We start from the raw sequence: 22,977 nt of genomic DNA, 5'->3' as shown, positions 1-22,977 counted from the left end.
TTCCCTTTGGGCCCCTTAAAACTGCACCCACAATAATCAAATTTTCCGAAATATGGATCCAGTTCAATTACCCGATTGCTCTGTTGACTACTTTCTCTGCGTGGAAGATAATTAATTATTGATGGTTATTTTCTCCTGAAGAAACCTCCCCTCCCACTCGCCTTTCTTCACTAAAATAGGTTTAAAAAAAAAAAAAGCGTAGACGCCTCGAGTTGTGTGTGCACAGGTGGAGTGACGTGACGGATCTCCCCAAATGGAGCGTCCAAAGGGACGCTCGCACGCTCTCTCCAGGGAAGGCTGGGCCTCCACCTGGCTAGGTTCCAGACCACGGAACCCCAACTCGCTACAGCTGGGCCGGCCTCTTCCTTCCTCTTTTTCACCTGCCAGCTGCTAGGCTGTCGACTAACAGCTCCCTTCATCGGGCCGCCCCCTCGGGGTCCCGGGTCCCGGGTCCCGGAGGAGTTACCCCAGCAACCCGGCAATGCCGATCGCGTGTTCACGCGCGCTGGCTGCGCTGCAGTCCAGCCAACAGCACCTGCGAGGCCGCGCCGGCTGCTCGCCGCCGCGCTCCGGGCTGGGAAGAACAGCGAGGGAGCGCCTACTCCCGGACTGTGGGTCCCCCCTCTCCCCGCAGCAGGTACTCCCCAGGTGACAGGGCTCTGACAGCCCCCAGGAGGGAGCCCCAACGTTCCCCGTGCCCGCGGCAGCCGCCTCGCTTTCCGAAAAGCTTCCCGGTCTCTTCTCCCAAGTCGGAGAAGCAACAGCCTCCCGGGGCTCACCTTTGCGCTGCAGGCGCGCAAGCAGCCGCGGGGAGAAGGCACCGCTATACAGAAAGGAAATATTGTGCGGAGGGGTGGGGGGGGGGGCTTAGGAGAAACCCGCAGCGCCGCGACGAATCGGGGAACCCGGCGGCCGCAGCACCCCGGCCCGGGAATTCCCCCTCCCTCCGGCTGGGATCCCCACCCCTCACCCCCTTCCCATCGGGCAAGGAGATGCAGCCCCGCGGGCACCGGTCCACCTCCCACCCGGGCGAGGAGCGCTGCACGGGGGCAGGAGAGCTCGCACCCCGGCCAAGCGGCTTTGTGCAGAGCTGTCACCCGAAATCCGCCGCCGCCCCCACGCCCGCCCCCGGAGCCGCGCGCCCCCCACCTCCGAGCGCAGGCCAGGCCGTGCGCGCCGCCCCAGGCTGCGGGCGCCTCTCCGGAGCCGCGCGCCGCGCGCACAGGACGGCAGGATCCGCGCCGCGAGCCGCAGCCCCCGCTCGGCCGCCGCCGCCGCTTCCGCCCCTGTCACGACGTGACCCGGGGTGGGAGGAGCCGGCGGGACCGGGGAGGAGCAGGGTCCCCGCCTTCGCCTTCGCCGCGCTGCTCGCCCCGCCCTGGCCATTTCCGCCGCTGCGCAAGCCGGGGAGCCTGGGGAGGGGGGCGGGGTGTGCGCGCCGCCGGAGGGGCGGGGCCGGGGCGGGGCCGAGCCGGGGGCTTAAGGACCCGACGCGAGAGGGCGGCCGCCGCGCCAGAACAAGCAGCAGCCAGCGGGCAGCGAGCAAGGTAGGCTCTGCCGAGCGCAGAGAGGGTGCGGTGACCAATGGGACGTTTGCCAGGTGTGGGCGTGTGATCGGATTCCGGAATGGGGCATCCTAACAAGCGCGGGCAGCCCAGCAGTCCGCGCCCTGAAATGGGCTCAGGGAGACCAGTGGGAGCGCGGAATAACGAGATCGGGTAGTGAATGACCTCTCCGAGTCCATAATTAAAGTAACCCCAAAGCATGGTCGGGTATTGTTGATTTTAAGAAAAGAGAAATACTTGCCACAATAGTGAGTGAGGCGCTGGGGACGGGACAGTGAGGGGGACTGGGGTGCTGTGAATAATTGTCTTGCCCCATGGTAATTGCATAGGTGTGTGCATATGTAGAAGTTCACTGAGCCGTACTCTTAAAATTTGTGCACTTTAGGGAAGTTATTCTTCCGTGTACCAAAATTTTAAAATAAATCTAAAGCAGAAACATGTTTTTTGAAAAGGTGAGGAGGAAGCCAGTCTTGGGAGTCCATCTGAGGAGGACTTGGGCAACCAAACTGGCACATCTGCTATATCCGTGTATGGATGAGAATGATTGTGAAATCTGCCTTTCCTAATTCTTATAATTTTGCACTTTTATCGAGTTATAGGAAGAAACCTTTTGTTTCTCCAGAAAAGGATGTGGACAAGTTAAGTTCACATGGAGAAGCTATGAGAACAGCTATGAAGTGATTAACTTATATTCATGATGTTAAGTTATATTTCAAGTTTGTGTAAGAAGGGTAGAGTTGAACAACTGCAGGCTGCCCTGGCTCAGTGATAAAATTATGCTTCCCTTTTGTTTTAAGTAGAGAACTGTTTATGAAGGCTCAAGTTCCAAAGTTTCTGGCTGAAAGTGAAGTGGGAAACCTGCACCTCTCTTTTGCTTTTCTGTACCCAATATAGTCAGATACTTCCCACTGACCTCTCAGAAAACTCTGAGCATCACCTCTTGACATCGTCAGGGCCTTGCAAAAGCCATTTGTTAACAAATGTTTGCTGGGAAGTGAATTTGTGTTCCCAATTCCAAGAGAGGTGCCTTTCTCCTTAAATCCTAAGCACACTGAAGCCAGATTTTGCCATAAAGGGAACTTTTCCTTGAATAACTGCTTTTCTGTGATGTTTGCTGTTCTCATAGATGAATCATTAAATTAGCTCCACCAAGAACAGGCTGCTAGTGTAATCCAAACTCAATGTTGCACTAATGACTCAAAGGATATGTTACAACTATTATGTTGTATTGTCCTTACATGACAAATTTCACATTGAAAGGACAGACATTTTCCTCATATATTCAAGTAGATTTGCAGCTATATTCACGTCCTTTTTGCTCAATTCTCTTTGTAAAAGAAAAAAAAAAAAAAAGAAACAAAAAGTGTCACTCATCGTCCAGGTATCCTAAGGGTTAAATCCCAACCCCCTGCAGAGGGTGATGTACCCCAGGCAATTCAGGACTTCAGAAGGGAAAACTGGGTGAGGCATTCTGTGTTTTGGCCTAGATAGCATGCCTCAGGAAGAATTTCAGTGGGTCTAGATTCTTGCATCTTCTTGCACATAAAAATCACTAAAATCATTAACTTGAGATACTTGTTCTTTGTGATTAGCAGCAATCTTTTAACAAGATGTATGCTATTCTGCATGTTTTTCCTAGTCCAAAAAAAAAATCTTATATATACAAAACACATAATTTGGAGCAGTTCCTTGGAGCTATCTGAAAGGCTGTCTCCCAGGCTATCATCCTCAGTAAGGTCCCCGAGTAAAATTGGAACTCACAACTCTTATGCTGTGTGTTTTTCTTTAGGTTGATACCTTTGTGTGCATTTTCCCATACAGTAAAAGAATCTATAAGAAAATTATTTGAAAATGCAAACTTGTGGAGTAGAGATGGCATTTTGAATCCATGCATCTACTTTTGCTCCTTCCTGAAACGCCACCAAAACAATAACAGGATTTTTTAAAGGCATAAAGGGAGGACAGAAGAGACGATAAAAGCAATAAAATTTTGAAATATAGAAAGGAGATGGACAGGTGGTAAAGGATTTTGCAGATTGAAGAAAGCTAAATTCTAAACTAGCAATGGAGAAAGCCAGTGAACAATCCTATTTGCATTATAGAATCCCCCAGTGCTCAGGAATTAGCAGCACCAAGTGCCTCTGGGAGATTGAAGGCTGTGGTTGAAATTAGGAGGATTGCTTGACATTCTGGTTCCTAAAGCCTGAGTCCCCACTCCCAGCAACCAAGTATCTGTTCCTCACCACACCAACAGACTTTGGGGGGTATATTCCCTGGAAAGGGTGGCAGTCTTTGGAATGGGAAGATACAGTTAACAGCTGGGGATGGGAGTACCATACTGAAAGTATGGGGATTAAGTGAACACAGGCATACTGAATGCTGGGGCCCTCTCCCACTTTTATCCTTTTCTCATGTGAGTATAGAACCATGGTCCCAAGGACTCAAACTTTCAACAGGAATTGGGAAGTCCATCTATGGAAAGTCTGACGAGTCCAAAGAAAATAAAGATAATGACATCTAAGTTTCTAAATATTATCTACTCACATCATCCTACAGTGAAGCTTACAGTCAATAAGCCCCATCCACAAAGTTAAACTTATAATCAGCTTTTTGGTATTTACTCTTAAATGTGAGTAGATAATAAGAATTGGTAGGTATTTGAGGACAGTCCCTAGTTTGAAAGATAGAAGACAAAACCTAGAAAAAATGACTCAGTAACAGACCATGCAGATAAATAAGAGAAAATATTATATCCATTCTATACATGAAATAAGAACAAAATAAAATGAAAAGAGAACATCAGAAACAAAAAGGAGCTCTTGAGAATTAAAGACTTGAAGAGCAGAAAAGAAAAACTAAATAGCAAGTTAGAAAGATAAATAGAAGGTGGTCTCTCAGAAAATAGGACAAAACGATGAAGACTTGGAAAATAATGATAGGAAAAAATATAAGAAATGTACAGCATTAGATCAGGAGGTTCTACCGCCAAATAAGAAGGGTCTGAGAGGGAGGAATTAAAAAAAAAAAAAAAGAAGAAGGACCAAAATCATCATCTGAATAATTCAAGAATTTTTCTAGAATTGAAGGATATGCGTGTCCAGATTAAAAGTCAGCCAGACGAATGAAAGTAGACCCAGGATAAGGCATAGGATTATGAAATTGCAAAAACTAAAGGGCAAAGAAGAGCTTTGAGCGAGAGAAAAATATTGGCCAGGTGGGAAATATCAGAATCCAGATGTCTTTGAAATTAAGCAGTAACTCTACAAGATAGATGACAAGGGAATGATTTCTTCAAAATTGTGAGAGAATGTTTTCTAACTAAGAATTCTTACCCAGCAAAACTATACATCGAGGATGGGGACTAGTATGAAGACATTTTATACATGCAAAGTTGCAAAAAACCTTTTCTCCCATGCACCCTCTCTTAGAAAGCTGCTGAAGTTTGTACTTTACCAATATAAGTGTGGTAACTGAAAAAAAAAATAAAGGAAAATAGCCAATAAAGGAAACAGGAGATTCATCAAAAGATAAGAAAGAAGGCTCCAGGATGGTGCTCAAGAAAGATCTCAGAAGGCTAGCTGTGTGCCAGGAGAAGAGCATTCAGGTTAGAAGGCTCTTCTCCAAGATGACATTGATAGGATATCTGATAACCAAAGAGATTTAGAGTGTATTGATAGGGGATTGGGAGAACTTAGAGTTGAATTAATAATAAATATATAGAAATTTTGTAAATGAAAAAGTGCAACAGTTATTAACTATAGAATAAAAAGTTGTACAGAAAAGGAAAAGTAATCATAGAATTCTACATGACTTGGCTGTGACTAGTATGTACCTAGTCATAATAGTGTGTACTTGAAATGTTTAAACACAAATATGCTATGTGTATATGGAAAGGATAGGAAAAATGAGAAGGTGTTGTGTGTGTGTTGGGAAGTTGAAAGAGGGCTAAATACTTATGTTTTCTAGATGCTTCCTAGAAATTAAAAATTAAGACGATACAAAATAAGCATGCTATTTGAGTTGTATTTTGAGTTATATTTCAAGATTCAGCTAAAAGAGTTAAAGAAGGTTGCCTCTCATTGGAAACGGGGACTGCTGCTTTTATAACTCTGTTGAACTCTTTGAATTGTGTGCAGTATAACATTGATTAAAAAAATAAGTAAAAGTTAAAAGAAATTATTACTATTGAAGAGTGAGATGCTAGGAAAGATTCTAAGCTTACAAAAATGATAATGGCTGTTTATTTTTTTGTCCTCTCCTTTTTTAAACTGAAACTCTTTTACTCAAAGATGTAATTCAATTTATTATAAAGATCTTTCCTAATGTGTCTTATGAGGTATGCCTCTACCATCAGACTCACTGAAAAGTAACTTTTTGTATTGCTTTTCCTTGGATATTGAAATATTTTAAAAGCCATACTGCTGAGAATAATAGGTTTTTATTTCATTCATCAATAGAATTGAAATGCCCTTAAATGACAACATTGCAAACATTTTCCACTTAGGCATTGGAGACATTTGTGAGTCAAAGCTATCTACAAAACCATGGATGATACAAGAACAGTACTTGACGTTGATGAGTACCCTGACACTGAGGTACAGAAAAACCGAGTGCTAACTCTGGAAGAATGGCAAGAAAAGTGGGTAGATCGCAATATTGCATTTCACCAAGAACAAGGACATCAGTAAGAAGTGTTTATGTTCTTTATATTAAATGTTGGTCTATAACAGAAATGCTCTATCAGAAACTGACTTTGGAAATAGAAATAATAATATAGGTACCCATTATATGACTGTTTTTAAGATGCCCATTTTTAGTTTTTCCGGTTGGAGCATCTCTGAAATCAGAATGCATCTGTGGCATGTCATAGGTTAGTTGCCAGGGATATTTCTTCCCATGGAGTATAAATAATGGCGTGACTTCCAATTGATGACATCTTAGATTTATGAAATATATCTTTTTTTTAAATCCCTTATAACATCTATTTGTTGGTCATACATGTTTATATATATGCAGATGCTCAAGCTATATTAATGCTGGCATCTCTTTATCCTGAAAAGTGGTGGTGGTCTGACTTTGCTTTCCAATAGCGTGTGTTCAGATGTTAAAGTATTATCTATATGGTGGAAGAAGAGAAGATGAGAGCAATCAGTAAGTGAGCTGAATGCTGAGCAATGTGGTCGTAGTAGTCGGCGGCGGCTTCGAAGCAGCAGCAATAAAGACGGGCCAGTGCTGAGGAAAGTGGTCGTGACAGATGTTCCTTCTTCCAAGCAGCCACCCTGACTGCCCAGGGGACATTGTTATGATTATTACATTTGCACACAAAGTAATAGTTGGGGTATCATCCTAGAACCATTGTATGTGAGTTACCTCTGTTATGTAGCTGGTCTTAGAAGACATACACACGCACGCACCACACACACATACACATACACACCACACACACATATACATACACACACAGCACACACACATGCACACACACACGCACACACACCACATACACACGTGCGTGCGCACTCGTGCGCGCACACATGTACACACATGCACACACACATGCACACACACATACACACACATACACACACTTACATACACACGTATACATTTTCAAAACATATCAACCAAGGAAAAAATAATTTTTTATTTTTAATTACTAATCAGGAAAGCCCCAGGTTTGCATCAGATTAACTGCTCACTAGTTATGTCACTGAGCAAGTTGCTTAACATCCTTGTTTCTTCATATGTAAACTGCAGATTTTAATGAACAATATTATCTACTTCATAAAGTTGTTGGGAAATATTGAGATAATGAATGATAAGTACTCAGCATTGTACAATTATAGTCCTTTCCTCTGTGCCTTGGGCTAATTAAAAGAATTTTTTTTTCTCCCCAGGCTATTAAAGAAGCATCTGGATGCTTTTCTTAAAGGCGAGGAAGGACTGCGGGTATTTTTTCCTCTTTGTGGAAAAGCAGTTGAAATGAAATGGTAGGAGCAGATAAGCATGGATATACTTTCTTGTCTTGATGATAAATACTTTGGGTGAATATTTAATTGGATGTAAGCTTTAAAAATTTCATTCTCAGGAAATGCACAGGGATTCTATATTTTTAGTAGACTCTTACTGATGGGTTCATAGGGGTAATACTCTCAAACAGGAAGACACTGCAAAAACACAGGGGCGAACTAGCCTTTCTGTTTTGAATTTCTAAGAAAAAGAATTAGTTTAGAACTGATGTGATGGGGGAGCGGGAGGATGAGACCAGCCTCCTCTTAAATTTCCTTCATCTTTGTGTGTGGTTTAGTTTTTGTAGGTAGTTTTGGAATGTAGATTAATTTTAGGTATTTTAAATACAGGTGGACAGAAAAACTCAAAATGAATTACAGCTTTTTGGCCAGACTGTGTATAGTCCACAGTTCAACTCAACTCTCCCCTCCCTCTGTGAACACATAGGAGGTTTTGTTTTCATGAATCATTGCTGATGAACCCAGTGATAAAGGAAGTATTTCTTGTGAGTAATTCTCTGTGAAGAGAATTCACTTTAATTAACAAACCGCTATCACTGTGGGTTACCCTAAAGTTGCGAACCTGGCAATCATTTCCCGAACAGAATTTGTTGTGATGGTAACATACAGACACTACCGTACATGCCACAATTAATTCATAAGCTAGAATGTTGAGAACGTTGGTCATCAAGCAGGAAAGAAAAATAAAATCTATGAAAATGATTCGTAAATGAAAAATGTGGTAACTTTAAAATGCTCTGTTCCCTACGTAAATATAGGTGGCCAAACTACAGAACATGTGTGCATTGGGAGTGGATTGCTGAGTAGAGACAGTGGTATTTTTGCAGCCAGCCCCTACTCCCTCGATTTGTAGCTGAGAGCATTTGTGAGTGGCTGCTGTGCCTTAAGATTCTAGGGTAGCCACGAAATTGAGAACATGGATCCTAACCAACTCACTGAACCAGAAGAAAGAATTACTTTGGAAACTGCAAGACACACATTAACTCTATGAGCAGGTTGACTTATTGCCATGTCGTAAGTGGTAACAACCTAGTTCTAGCAGAGGCCTTTGAGGCAAGGTTAGAAAATGGTATGATGATGAAATAGCCAATTAAATGTGATTGTTGAAGATTAGGGTCTCAAGTCATTTGTAGGAAGAATACCAGAGCTAAGCTACTGTAATTGTATAAAAGTTATTATATTAGAGAATTTTTCACTTATGTAATGAATTTGTGTATTAAGGTCTATACAGATATCAGATGTGACTAGATAAACTATCAGCTGAAGCCCAAAGGCATTAACATAAAATGTTTAAGACATTTCCTTAGGTGTTTTTTTTTTTTTTAGGGCAATATATTCCAATATAATCCAGCCTATGCCAGTCTATAGTAAGCTATGCTTCATTTTTCCAAATGTTAAGTGAAAATAAAAATCCATGCAGCTGGTTTGGGTAACTTTTTTGTTTCTATTTTATAACTTCAAAAAAATGTATGGAGAATAAAAAAAATATTCCCTGTGTGTTAACTCACAAATTTCCTAGGAAATATGAACTACAAGTTATTAATATGCATGTTTTAGAACTATAAACATTTCATGTTCTGACCACATTGAAAGTGTGTTCTCTTGTGTGGGGAATAGGTACAGTCAGTTCTGCTATTGTTCAATTATTTTGAAAATGCTAATTGCATTCTAACTCCATTAATGTATTAAGGAACAACTTGAGCATGTTGTGCATTTCACAAGTGCTTATATGTAATTTTGTCTGCAATAAACATGAGGTGAAAGCAGATAACACCACCCAGCTTAACACCACCCAGCTGTACTAAGCTGAGTATAAATAGACAAAAGGCACCCATGCACAAACCTCAAATCTCTGTCTGATACCTCAGTTCCCCCTAAGTGCCATGAGCCACTCACTTGCATCCACAGCTAATGTTGGAACTTTCCAGAATCGCCAATAACCCCCTGCCCATTACTTTACAATAACTTGAAAGCTTCAGCCCTTCCAACCCCGACTTCTACAGGTAAACTTCAGGTCTTTCTCAAGGTAAAATGCCATGTTGTAGTTTTTATATACAGTATTTTGTAACCATTTAACATGTAAAACTGTGCCACCATGTCTATTAGATTCCTGTCTTTTTTCTTTTTAATGTGCCGCTAAGTTTTTTTCTTAAGTACTACTTAATCCATTTTATTTCTAAATACTGTTTAACTGTGTATTATTGAGAAAATCCTGGTCCACAGAGATGAATTATGGCAAATGTACAACAGCTTTTTTTTTTAAAACACTAGGGTATAATTGACATACAACATTATGTTAGTTTCATGTGTACAACATAATGATTTGGTATTTGCTTATACATATATTGGGAAATGATCACCCCAATAATTCTAATTAATCAGTACATAGTTACAGAAGTACATAGTTTTGTGTGTGATAAAAACTTTTATGATCTACTCTCTTAGCAACTTCCAAATATGCAATACAATGTTACTAACTATAGTCACCATGTTGTATATTATATCCCCATGATTTATTTACTTTATAACTGAAAATTTGTATCTTTTGACTTCCTTCACCCATTTCACCCATCATTCACCCCCAGCCTCTGGCAACTACCAATCTATGAGCTTGTTTTTGTTTTCCGTTTTCCTTAGATGCCACATGTAAGTGAGATTATAAGTTGTTTGTCTCTGACTCATTTCACTTAGCAAAATGCCCTCAGAGTCCATCCGTGTTGTTGTAAGTGGCAAGATTTCAATTGTTTATGGCTGAATAATATTCCATTAGGACAAAGTTTTTTCATGTGTACCCCAACTCCCATTTTCCCCATAAGCCTCATGATTTTTATTGCATAATTTTGTATGGTGTGTGATTTTTTAAAATGCATATGTTGCATTATAGCATAACTAACTTATGTGTTTATTTCATGTGGCATAAAATCAATACTGTATCTGGGTATTTGTGCCACTAGTGCTGTTTTCTTTGAAGTCCAAGATCCCAAGACTGAATTCTGTACTTATAAAGCTCACTAGGAAAATAGTAGTTATTTGCATAAGGTAATCAAATAAATTTCTGGATAGGGTTTGGTGTAAGTAAATGGAAATTATAAGATTATTATAGAAATGGATGCTAATGTTCTTGAGCCATGTGCTCCACTACGGTATCTACCAGCCCCATGCGGCTATTTGAGCTAAGCCCCACGAGCCACGTGTCAAGAGCTTAATAGCCTATGTGGTTAGTGGCTGCTGGATTAGACAACACAGGTATAGAGTCTTCCCTCATCACTGAAAGTTTTAATGGACAGAGTTGATTTAGAGAAATTGAAAAGCATATCTAATTCATAGGATGCTTTTAAATCAGAAACTCTTCCAATCAGATCCATTTGTAGTAAATCAACATTTCAAGGTATAATTTTCCAAACTTTAAAATTTTCCTAAGGTCATATAAGTCATTTTTTTTTCAGAATTCCACATAGCATAAGGATTGAGAATATATAGATCCACTTTCTGTGTATCTACATGTTCTGTGAAACCCTTTGAGTCTGAATTCATATAAATTCCTTAAAATTAAGGAAAATGTATGCTTATCAGTTTATATCCTTTTATTTAGTACTGTATTTGAAATAAAAATTTAAGTGTAATTTTATGATTTTATGCAGGTTTGCAGACCGAGGACACAGTGTAGTTGGTGTGGAAATCAGTGAACTTGGGATCCGGGAATTTTTTACGGAGCAGAATCTTTCTTACTCAGAAGAACCAATTATGGAAATTCCTGGAGCCACAGTATTCAAAGTGCGTTTGGGTTTTGGTAAATAGTTATTTCCATATCCCCACAAAAAGGTGTTTCTCAGGATGAGTCAGTGAGAATACTCTACAAGTGTCAGATGACCCCACTTTATCACCAGGTTCACCTGGACATTGTATACCATAAGGAGTATAAAAAGACGGACAATAGCTAGATGTGAACAAATATGTATATAAGCCAAGGTCAAAGCTTTTTTGTCATGTTTTTGGTTTTGGTTTGTTTGATTTTTAATTTATAAGCAGGTGTTTCTGAGAACCTGTCTTGTACCACACCCTACATAAGACACTGAAGGGATGAAAACACAGTCCCTGCCCTAAAAAATCACTTAGCTTAGGAGAAAACAGAAACAGAGGAGACTGTTTGTCATACACAGAATTAAGTGTCATGACACGGGGTATTAAGGGAATAGAGAAGAAAGTTTCCTAACCCAGCCTGGGGAAACTTCCTGAAGCGTGGTGCCAGATAGGGTTGGGGCAGGCAGGGAGTCAGGTCTCCCAGCCCAGATGCCCTGTAAAGCTGGTACCTCATCCTGCCCAGCAGGGTTTCAAGTGGAAACTGACGCAGCCAGATTTTCTTTTGCGACCAGCCACCCTTGTGGCCTCAAGGGAACTGAGTTTGAAGGGCAGTAGCCTCCTGTCAGAGAGACCAGATAGGAGGTTGTGAGCAGTGGTCCAGGAAAGAGATCTTGAAGGGCCGCACCAGGAGGTGATGGGGCACTTAGAGGAACAGATAGATTAAAGCGATGTTTAGGGTGTCAAACTGGGAGGATTTAGTGATTAATGGAGTGCGAATCCAGGGGGTGATGAGTTAACCGTCCCAGCTCTGATGACTGGTTGGATGGCAGAGAATGAAGGAGAAGCAAGTTGAAGAGCGAAGAAAATGAGTTTTGTTCTGGAGGTGATGAATTTAAGAGACCTGCAGCATGATAAAGGGATAACTGGCAAATGTCTCCGATGCATGGGCCAAGCATTTGGGCTAGAAATGATAGATTTGGGAGTTGTCCTTCTCCTGTGACCAGAATGATGTAGTGGAACTGCTTCACTAGCTTGGGGTAAGAATGTGGAAAGAAATAGAACCCATCCAAATGAGAACAAGCAGAGGCTGTTTATTCAGAGGGAGTCAGCCAATTGCGTTTGGCAGAGGCTCAAAGCCTGGCAGAGGGGTGGGAAAGCTTTCTGGTGAAAAATGTGAAGGCTTCAGGTGCTGTTGGCTAGCTAGAAGGGGTTCCCCTTGTGATTGGTTTGGAAAGCGAATTTGACTTTGAGTTGAAAGAGATGGGTGGGGGTGGAGGGGAGGGTAAAAATCGGGGAGGCTGGCAGTCACTGACCATGTACTGCAAGGTTGTGGTTTGGCTTCCCAGGCTGGGTGCTGCAGAAGTTACAGGTCTGAGCTCTCTTACGAGACGCGGTCGGGCCACCATCTGTTTGTACATTCAGTCTCTTGCAAAGTACTCTCTTTTCTAAATATTGAAATTAATTGCTCAGGTCAGTAGGAAGCTTAATAGGACTTTATTTTCCAGCTTCCTCCCACTCCATTCTTAGATCATGTAAGGATCCCAGTTTACTCCGTCCAGAGGGGCTAGTCCTTGTCTAGACTCCTTGGAGCCATGGTTCTCAACTCTGGTGGCACATTTGAAATTATCTGTGGATCTTTTAAAATTCCCAATGTGAGGGCTAGGCTGATTAAATCAGAACCTCTAGAGGTGGGGCCTGCATCAGGTCTGTTTAAAACTCCCAGGTGGGGGCTTGCCTGGTGGCTCAGTGGTTACGAATCCTCCTGCCAAGGCAGGGAACTCGGGTCTGATCCCTGGGCTGGGAAGATCCCGCATGCTGCAGAGCAGCTAAGCCCGTGCAGCACAACTGCTGAGCCTGTGCTCTAGAGCCTGCAAGCCACAACTATTGAGCCCACGTGCTGCAACTACTGAAGCCCGCACGCCTGGAGCCCATGCTCCACAACGAGAGAGGCCATGGCAATGAGAAACCCTTGCACCACAACAGAGTAGCCCCTGCTTGACACAGCTAGAGAAAGCCCGTTCACAGCAACGAACACCCAACACAGCCAAAAATTAACAAATAAATAAATAATAAAATAAATCTGAAAAAAAAAAAAAACCTCCCAGATGATTCCAAGCTGCAGGCAAAGTTAAGCTTCGCAGGCTGTTCTCGCTGCCTCCGGGCCCCTCCTCTCTGGGCTGACCCCTATTGTGCTTCCAGACTGGTCTGCAAAGACCCGCCCTCCTCTGTTTGTGGCCTCTGTTGGCACCTCATTTCAGAGTAAAATCCAACTGTTCCACGTCCAGAATTACCTCTCCTACCCTGCCCCTCCCCGCACCTCCAGCCTTCTCACCCTCCACCCCCGCACCGTGCCGTCAGCAGATGCATCCAGCCAGTTCTGCGGCCACCTTTTGTTCCACCTTTCCTGGTGCTTGGGCAGTGCTCTGTCTGCTCTGTTCCCACAGTTCCTGGCACACGACCAGAACAGCACAGCCCTTCTGTACCATGATGGTTCTCTGTTCCCGTGCCTTTCCACCCCGGCAGGCTGTCCTCACTGGGGTCAGAGACTGTGTCCAATTCACTGCAGTATCTAGAACCCCGGCCAGTCCTGTCCACGAGGTGCTCGGGAAATAAATGCTCATCAGCCAGTAAATGAAAGAGAGGAAACTGGGGAGTCAGCACATCTGCACTTTTCATGAGTAACTTTTAAAATGTCTGCCCTTTCTCGCTCAGTCTGCCTGGTAATAGATTGATCTGTGTACTTGTCGTTAGGGAGTCAAAATATCAAGATTCTGCTAAAGTAAACACTGCTAAAATTTAACAAGCTCAAAAGTGAGTAATACCTAACTTATCTTCAGGGTTAACCTCTCTCAGATTTTCCTTTTTGAGTTGATCCAAAACAACCCCATACAGGTTTTTAATTTTGAAAAGTCCCATTAAAAATTATTTTCAGTAAGGTTTTATTTTATTTTCAGTGAAAAAAATATTTGCAAAGGTTACAAGGTGCAGGAAGTGAGGGGGGAAAGATGGAGAGGCATTCACCAACATGATTAAAATCACTGTGTCCAGATGCTGACGTGCAGGTTTTTTCTTTATTATATAAATTCTCTGCAGTATGGTCCATATTCATTTCACAATTTAAAAAAATATTTGTTTATTTATTTTATAGATTAGTGTTTTTTAAAAAAATATTTTATTTATTTATTTGGCTGTGCTAGGTCTTACTTGCAGCATGTGAGACGTTTAGTTGCAGCATGTGAATTTAGTTGTGGCATGTCAGATCTAGTTCCCTGACCAGAGATCAAACCCAGGCCGCCTGTATTGGGAGCACGGAGTCTTAGTCACTGGACCACCAAGGAAGTCCCTAAAAAATAAAAATTTAAAATAAGATGTCTAAAAAAATTATTTGCTGTGAAATTATGTTCTTTATGTTTAATTACACATTCTTCTCTACCACCCATGCCCTGCTTTGCCCCTCTTTTTTTTTCCCTTGACCATCAAAGTACCTTCTAATTAAATGGAATTTTTTTTCTTCACTGTTTTCATTGCAGAGTTCTTCAGGGAACATCTCATTGTATTGTTGCGATCTTTTTGATCTTCCCAGGTAGGACTAACATCTACCTCTGCACTTTTACAAACTGCAGTGTTTCCTAGGCAGTGCTGGATGGGCTGAGGGTCTTTTTATCCCCTTGCAGTAGCCCCCACGCAGCACTGATTTGAGTTTCTGTTCTGCAGTTATTTTTAACTGCAGCCTATATGTCTGCATACTTGACATCTTTGTCCTAGGGTAGCTTCTAAGCTCTGTGAAAATTATTATGACCCTAGCGACGTAGGGAAAAGTGGGGGAGAGCAAAAAAGTGTCTTCCACTTCACACCTGTGTTTGTTACAGAAATGCATTTCTGGGTACGGACGGAGGCGAGATTTCATCTCCTAGAAGTCCCTGATACCTGTTCCAGGGGCTGCGAGCAGAGTTGTCACAAACTGTCCCTCGTTCCTCCTTTGTGCTCCCGGGCCCAAGCTGACCCTCACCTTCCTCATATGCCTAAAAGTCATCATCCCCTAAGGAACCATCCTCAGCAAGGCTGTGCCAGCCTCTCTTCTGTACAAGCTCCTGGAACTAGGAGGAGATAGACAGCTCCTCACACCCACATCAGACACACACACACACACACACACACACACACACACACACACACACACACACACACACACACACACACACGCGTCAGCACATCCCTAGAGACTCCGAGGAAGAGCAGATATGAGATCCCAATTCCTTAACAGCTGGCAAGGTTCCAGCACACGCCACGGGGAACACTGTCTTGTTAAAGGTGCTGTTTTTCTTACATAATTTTTTTCCTTTTCCTTTCTGGTAGAGCAAATATTGGCAAATTTGACAGGATTTGGGATAGAGGAGCATTAGTTGCTGTTAATCCAGGTGATCGCAAACGGTTAGTGATTTCGTTTCTTTAATTATGTTGTGTTTCCCACTTTTTTAGCCTTTTTAATTTAGTATTTTGCACTTTTTTTTTCTGGTTTCCAGAAGGTTACTAGATTTCTAGTTTGAAATAGCTTATTGTATTTGGAATTAGAAGACCTATATCCAGTAGCATCTTGGCCTAAAAAGTATAGGATTTGGCCACAGGGACATGGGTGCATTCTGGTGTTCAACAAATACACACTAAGTTCTGGTGTTCAACAAATACACACTAAGTTCCTACTGTGTCTATATACGCACAATGTTGGGGAAATAACACGTTGCACATGGTATTGGCCCTTATTGTTTCTGTATTTCCAGCTCTGTTCTTTCTCCCAAACACCCACCTCCCATCTCCAGGGTCTGCTTGACATTTCCTGTGTGACATCAGTGTCTATCAACTCCAGGTGTCACCTGTGACCTCTTTGTCTCCATAAAACACCACCTTTGTACACTAAACTCAGTTCCGCTGCGTGTGTAAGTTCATAGGTGTTTCCCTCTCTCTAAGGATGTCCATCCTCTTCTTCGAGGTTAGTCCCTCTGGGGGCTTTGGTTGTGTCACTCAAACCTACAAGGCAGTGGGGAGCAAACCCGACGTCACAAAGCTCACTCTACAGACGGCGCACCTTGGGTTCAGTTAATTCTCCAACATCTGGCTTAATTTTTATAGATAATGATATAATCTGGCATAATAATATAAATATATAAAATTTTAGCATTAGTAGAAGCTTGATAAATATTTGTTAAGAGAGTGAGTGAAAACAAACTGGACTCAGAGCAAGGGAAATACACCATTTCCGCCAGCTACCACTACCGCCTCTGTCCTAGAAATGAAGGCCATCTAAGTGGCCTCTGAACTGTTTAGTTCGTGGTAAGAAAGAGTCATGAAGCCCCACCGGAGCTCTGAGAGAATCTAGTTCTAGTTTGGCCACAGACGCTGTCTTCCTGCCTCCCCGCCCCACCCCACCATCATTCTCTTCCCTCCCCTTCCAGCCCTGTGTGTGTGTCTGTATGTGCTGTCACAGCCCCAAGAACACCTGAGAACACTGGCCTTTGTTTCTGGAACAACTGCTTAATTTGAGCCATTAGGAAGATACATGACTTTATCTTAGCATTTAAGGTATTTAGTGCTTTATTCCAGTCCTGCCATCAGTACTGGGTGTCTTCTTACTGAGGTACCACATGGGTGAGAACTGATGCGTTTTCTGCTGTGACTCTCAGGTCTCCTGCCTGCTATCAATCACGCCTCTCATTTTTCTGAATTTTTTGACTGGTTGAGAGAGAAAGTCCACATTCCAAGAGGAGGGTTGCTTGTGAGTCCTAGGAAACCCTGCCAAACCTGTCTGACTGATCACTTCATCCGAACAGCACGTCCCTTCTTTCTTCTTCTTAAGAACAAGAATCCAAAGTTAGGAAGTAAAGGTTTCTGCTCAGAGGTTTGCTTAGGTCTGGTTCTTTTACTTGCAAGGAAGAGCGACCGGCTCAAGCCAGCTAGAGTTTTAGGGGAGCTTCTGTCGAAGATTCTAAAGGAAGAAGCCACTGACCCGAGCGTTTACCACATACCAGGCAGTGTTCTAAGCATTTTATGTGAATTCATTGCATCCTCACAACCACCTGTGGGTTGGTTACTGGTCTTATCCCCATGTTACAGATGAGGAACCTGAGACACAGAGGGGTTAAGCCTTTGTCAAGCTTGCATAGCCCGTAAGCGGAGGGGCTGGACTTTGAGCTTGGGAACCTTGCAGAGTCCATACTCCTCATCCCCACACAGGACAGCCTCCCATATTTCTCGCAGGGCTCTGGACAGGGATCGCAGCACAGCCGGGCCCTGTGGAAACCCCCGTGTGCCAAGCGCCAAGGCTCCTCGCTCAAAGCTTTGCAGCCTGTCTGTCTCTCACCTCCCGGTGTGCCCCTCCTCTGCGCTCCCACCTCGGCACTCAGCTTCCTCCGCTTACCCACTCCTGCTCCCACACATCTGACTCGCAGCCCTCAGTCTCCTCGGCTCCAGCCCCACCCAGCACAGAAACCCCAGTGTTTGGTACAAGGACCGCAGCGAACTAGCAGCTCCTCTTTGGATCTCTTAAGTCAGTTTCCCAGCGGAGTTATCTGATTGGTCCAACTCATCATTCTGTACTGGACCCAGGCCTGGCTCCTGGTCCATCTGCTGATGGGCCCTTTGTAGGGTCAGGACCCCACTCTGAACCCATCAGACATGGCTGGAAAGTGGTGTCACCTGCTTCCCAGGACACCGACTCCAAAGGATAGTTGCTGTAGCTCAAAGGCTTTATGTGGTACTTGCAGAACTTAAATGTCATAGAACTTTGAATTTTGGCCTGTTTATTAGTTGTATCTCTCTCCAACTAAAGAGAGGAAAGGGATTGTATTTTGTACCTCTAACCTGTGCCCCTCACGACGACCCCGTCGCCCAGGATATTTGTTGAACTGTAGCATTCCAGGCCCTGCGGCAAACCTACTGACTCAGTCTCAGGATGCATGAAGCTCAGGCATCTTTTCTTCCAGAAGGTGCCCAGGTAATCTTGATACCAGCCTGGTCTGGGAACCACTGCCCCAGAACGGGCAGTGCTTCGGGAAATATGTGTTCAAAGCTGATGGGCCTCCGGGGACCACATCGCGCTGGAAGGAGCCCCTGCTGCACTTAATTTGATGTCTTCTGGTCTGATGGGCTCCGGAACCAGGCCTCCTTTGGATTCCCATCTTCACTATTTCCCGGCTTAGGCAGGTGACGTCATTTGCTGAGCCCACGTCTGGCTTTTTAGAAGCAGAGTCGACTTCATGTGATTTTTTAGGAGAATTAAACTCAGTAATAGAGATGAAAGGAAGTGCTGGCTTCCCTCCCTGCCTCTCGTCCTCTGCAGGCCTTGACTTTGTAAAGAAACATAACACATGCCTTTCTGTGTTCTTTTCAGCTATGCGGATATCATGTTGTCCCTAACGAGCACTGGGTTTCAGTACCTCTTGGCTGTTTTATCTTACGATCCAACTAAACATGCAGGTAAAGTTTTTTTGTTCTTTTTCCAGTGGCTTTGTTTACTGATTTCAGTCTTTGACATGGATAGCATCCTTTTCTCCTACTTCATCTCATGTGGTGCATACTGCTTATATATATGAAGTCTGTGTCAGCCATGATGGTGGGGTTGGGATACATTGGGCTGATTCTTACAAATACACACAAATCCATCCTCATAGGAGGATGGGGTGAGACGTGGATGTGGGGAGGTGTGGGCCGATGTGCAGGAAAATCTCTAAACTGTTGCTGTTTTTCGTGTGTGGAATTGTATCATTTATTGCATTTTAAAAATAACTGTTTTTGTTTTGAATATGTAACAGGGATGGTTTCTTCTGGATTCATTTAAATGTGTTTGAACATTAAAGCCTGACCTTTAAGTCATGGCTTTTCAGGAAGAAGTGAAAACCGAGTACATAGGCTTTTAATTTGTAAAAATGCCCTTTTTGACTTTTTATTGAGCTTTTTAAAAAAAGTGCTTTGTTTTATAAATTTTTATCTATGTTAGTATTTTTTTCTGTTTGAATAAGTCAGATCTTAAAAACTCACTAAAAGATGAGACCTGGTGTCCATAATTAAGCCTGGGACAATCAGATGGAAACAGAAAATAAGGGAGACAGACGTCAGTGCTGCGAATGTGATTTAATGTCCCTTCCTGAACAGTAGGCCTAAGGAAGGGCCTGTGCTCAGAAGACAGAGCAGGGTTTGTCTGGGGTGGAGGCTCAGAATACCCCTCTAGAAAGGGGAAGAAGCTGTTTCTTTTAAAGTACATGGCCCACAGCAAAGCGGGCAGAGTGTACAGACGAGGGTGAGTGCAGGAGTGGTGGAAAATCTATACCCTGGAAGCAGGAAGCCCCAAGGGAATTTGTTCATGAGCTCCACTCTGATTTTCCTGTTCCCAAGTTCCAAGGCGGACTCAGCCAGCTCCTGGAAGCTGGAGATGGGCATCTGACGTTACCAATCCCCTCAGGAAGCCCGTCTTTGGTATAAGATGTGCAGAAGAAGAAACAGAAGAACCTGTCACATCCTCACCTGTTTGGATAATTGAGTTGTGTACTGAATGAGTATACCTAGGTCATTGGAAATAAGCTGAGAAGTGGGCCCTGAGAACTTATTTCTCTTTAGCATTAGATCTAGAGAATCTATTCTTCACCAGGTTTCTCTTTTACTTAGGTCCACCATTTTACGTTCCAGATGCTGAAATTAAAACCTTGTTTGGTAAGTTACAGACGTGTGTGGTAACTTTTTTTTTTTTGCCTCTCATCAAACCTCTGGCTATTTTATTATTATTATTTTTAAAATATATCTTTATTGGAGTATAACTGCTTTACAGTGTTGTGCCAGTTTCTGCTGTACAATAAAGTGAATCAGCTGTATTTATACATATGTCCCCATATCCCCATATCCCCTCCCTCTTGAGTCTCTCCCCCACCCCCCCATCCCACCATGTGTGGTAACTTTTTAAAGAAAGTTAACAGTTAACTGTTTTGAACCGTTCGCAAACTATTAATATCTAGAAGTATATAAAACTTAAAAATCAGAAGCCATTTAATTGGAGACTGTTTTATCCAAAAAAGGAACTCATCTCTAATAGGACTTTTGAGCTAAGTGGTATGCTTATGTTAAAGACCTTTGAATTCTTCTAGAGAGATGGTATGTTTATTTTTGCTCTTAGGAGTTACAAGTGATAATAACATTTCAGAGTTTAGAAAATTTACTCTTAGTAGTTTCCCATTTTCATTAAAATGAAAGGAAAAATCATCATTACACAGTGTTTAAAATCATTTGATATGTTTTTTAGAAGAACTGGTGGCATTCTTCATAAAGTTTTAACTTGTCACACTTTCTTTCAGGTTCAGTATGCGATATTCATTGCCTGGAGAAGGTTGATGCTTTTCAAGAACGATATAAAAGTTGGGGACTTGACCATATTATTGAAAAGTTATATCTACTTACAGAGAAGTAAATGAGACATAAATAGAAGCAAGTAATATCGACATGTTTTAAAACAACTGAAAATTGTGCTAAGGCATGAAAATATAATGGATGACTTTTGGAAAAATGTTCACAAATCACATCCTAGATCTTTGCTCACAAATGCTTCTAACTTTTTAGGAAAAAAAAACCACTAATACTTTGGAAAGGAGAGTGTGATTGGGGGTGAAATATTATACCTGTGTGTCTTACCTACAGAATGCAAGAATTTTTTACGATCAGCACGGACTCCTTATATGATTAAAAAATAAAAGAGAAATGTAATGCATATAACTTAAAGAAATATAATACACATAGAAAAATTGGCATTCTTTATGGGATTTAGAACCATTAAGAAAATGTAACGCATTAAGAAGTTTCAAGATAAGAGACAATGGTCCAAGACATTATACAAAACATTAATTTTTACTGTAAACCCTCATAGTGTACTCAATTCTAGAACTCCTTTTCACATTTTTTCTCTTTATATAATTTTATATGCGACAGAATGAAGAAACAAATTTTTAAATTAATGAAATTAATCTATATGGAAAAAAATATTTTTCCCAAACTAAAATTATTTTTAAACACTTTTTTTCTGTGTTTGTCAGTTTTTTTGTTTCTCTTAATTTAATCTTGTTTAAATGATAAAGTCTTATGAAGTGCAGTGTACTTAGGGCTGGCTTCATGTCTGCTCATTAAGAAAGTTTAGATTCAAAACTTCTTGGATTTCCATTAACAATCACATTTTGTTAAATCAGATGTTCATCTCTTAACACACTGCTTAGTATCTAAATGATTTAGATTGTTTAGCTCGTGTTAATAGGATGGTGTATATTATAAAAATTGAGTTATTTCATTGTGTGTGTATGAAAATTTGAGAAACATTGAAATCTCCAGATTCGCATTTCCAACCATACAACTCCACCTCATTTTTCTGTAGGAGCTTAAAACCAAGCCTGGACCACTTTCCCCTCTCCGCCAAATCCCTCACCCCTGAAGCCAGGCACGTGGGTCATGAGTTTATGACATTAGATAAGTGGCCAGAATGGGTGCTGGAAGACCAGGTGCCCTTGGGGGAGAGCAGAGCTGGAGACACCAGCAGAGCCCAGGCCTGATCCAAGGAACCACACAGGTGACAAGAGATCTGCATGTTAAGGAGATGCCCAGAGGCTGGCCTGAAAGTCAAACTCCCCAACCCAGGAGGGATTCAGCTTGGCAACAGTAGCAAGTGTTTGCTCCTGTGAGCTCCCAAGCCAAGCTAAAGGGCCTCCTGCCTTTGCTCCTTCTCTGTTCAAAGGCTGCACCTCTCCTCCCGGCTGGAGATGCTTCTGTTCTATGTGGCTTGCCCTCTGTTGCATCATGGTCAGGTACGGTCCAGTACACACTACACAATGTAACTGTGTCATTGGACTCGTTCTGGGATTCCTTCTCCACTGCATGTATGTGGCATGTCTTCCCACACTTGCAAAACCAGCAGCCCACCTGCCTAAGCCCTAACTCCCTCCCCAGACTCCTCAGCCTGTCGCCCTGCACCCTATCTTTGCTGTCACCACCGTGAGCTGGGTCTCCATCCTGCCCCCCCACCCCCACCGCCCAATGTGGTTGTTTGCACAGGAGTCGGCCTCTGACCGCAAGATCTATTCTTCACATCATTTGCCTCCACACATCTCAGGGTTCGATCTAGGTGGAAGCAGGAAGAGATGGTTGTGCTATTCCAGGACCCTCTAAATGAGGAGTATTGGAGGGAAGCAAGAGGAAATCCATGGATACTTCACCTTGGAGGATGAAAGAGTCTTCACAGGAAACTCAGTGTGAGAGTTAGTCTCAGGGCATTTCTTTTATTAATCCGTGTGTGTATATATGTGATGTCACACTCTATAAGGTATTTGAGAAACCTTTCAACATTGACTCTAGAGATAAGCAAGGGTGTAGCACCGTTCCTAGGTAAATGCTATTGTCCTAACAATATAAATAGTAGAGAATCACCGAAGGAAAGGTATAACATTGGGCTTTGCTGCCTTTACCTAGTACCCTTTTAAGTATTCATTAATTCATTTAAAAAACATGTGTTGGGCCCCAGCTGGGTACCAGGCATGTGCTAGGCACTGTGGCTATGGTTCCTG

The 22,977-nt window shown here is 42.6% G+C and overlaps 2 protein-coding genes across 6 annotated transcripts in view; one reads left to right on the top strand and one right to left on the bottom strand.

The window, feature by feature from the left end:
* Positions 1-1,283, bottom strand: part of KDM1B (lysine demethylase 1B) — a 49,715-nt gene extending 48,432 nt beyond the window's left edge. For 3 of the 4 annotated variants that reach the window (XM_057699155.1, XM_057699154.1, XM_057699157.1), the window contains exon 1: positions 1,150-1,283. The gene's annotated coding sequence lies outside the window, so the exon portion shown is untranslated. Of the gene's footprint in view, positions 1-779; positions 824-1,149 lie in introns of all 4 variants that reach the window. The other variant, XM_057699156.1, reaches the window with a different exon arrangement.
* On the top strand, positions 404-21,444 carry TPMT (thiopurine S-methyltransferase). Of its 2 annotated transcripts, none has more exons than XM_057699159.1 (9): positions 404-637; positions 6,070-6,249; positions 7,463-7,555; positions 11,236-11,368; positions 14,926-14,978; positions 15,752-15,826; positions 18,780-18,865; positions 20,051-20,095; positions 20,731-21,444. In XM_057699159.1, the coding sequence occupies exons 2-9, from the start codon at positions 6,110-6,112 to the stop codon at positions 20,841-20,843; spliced, it is 738 nt and encodes a 245-aa protein (XP_057555142.1). In that variant the 5' UTR covers positions 404-637; positions 6,070-6,109; the 3' UTR covers positions 20,844-21,444. The 2 variants fall into 2 exon arrangements, with proteins under 2 accessions (XP_057555142.1, XP_057555143.1); XM_057699160.1 differs by lacking the exon at positions 404-637 and adding an exon at positions 1,418-1,547.
* The last annotated feature ends 1,533 nt before the right edge of the window (positions 21,445-22,977 follow it).

Source organism: Hippopotamus amphibius, chromosome 11, assembly GCF_030028045.1.
Source record: "Hippopotamus amphibius kiboko isolate mHipAmp2 chromosome 11, mHipAmp2.hap2, whole genome shotgun sequence".
In the NCBI taxonomy this organism is placed as follows: Eukaryota; Metazoa; Chordata; class Mammalia; order Artiodactyla; family Hippopotamidae; genus Hippopotamus; species Hippopotamus amphibius.
This window is presented reverse-complemented; position numbering and strand designations above follow the sequence as displayed.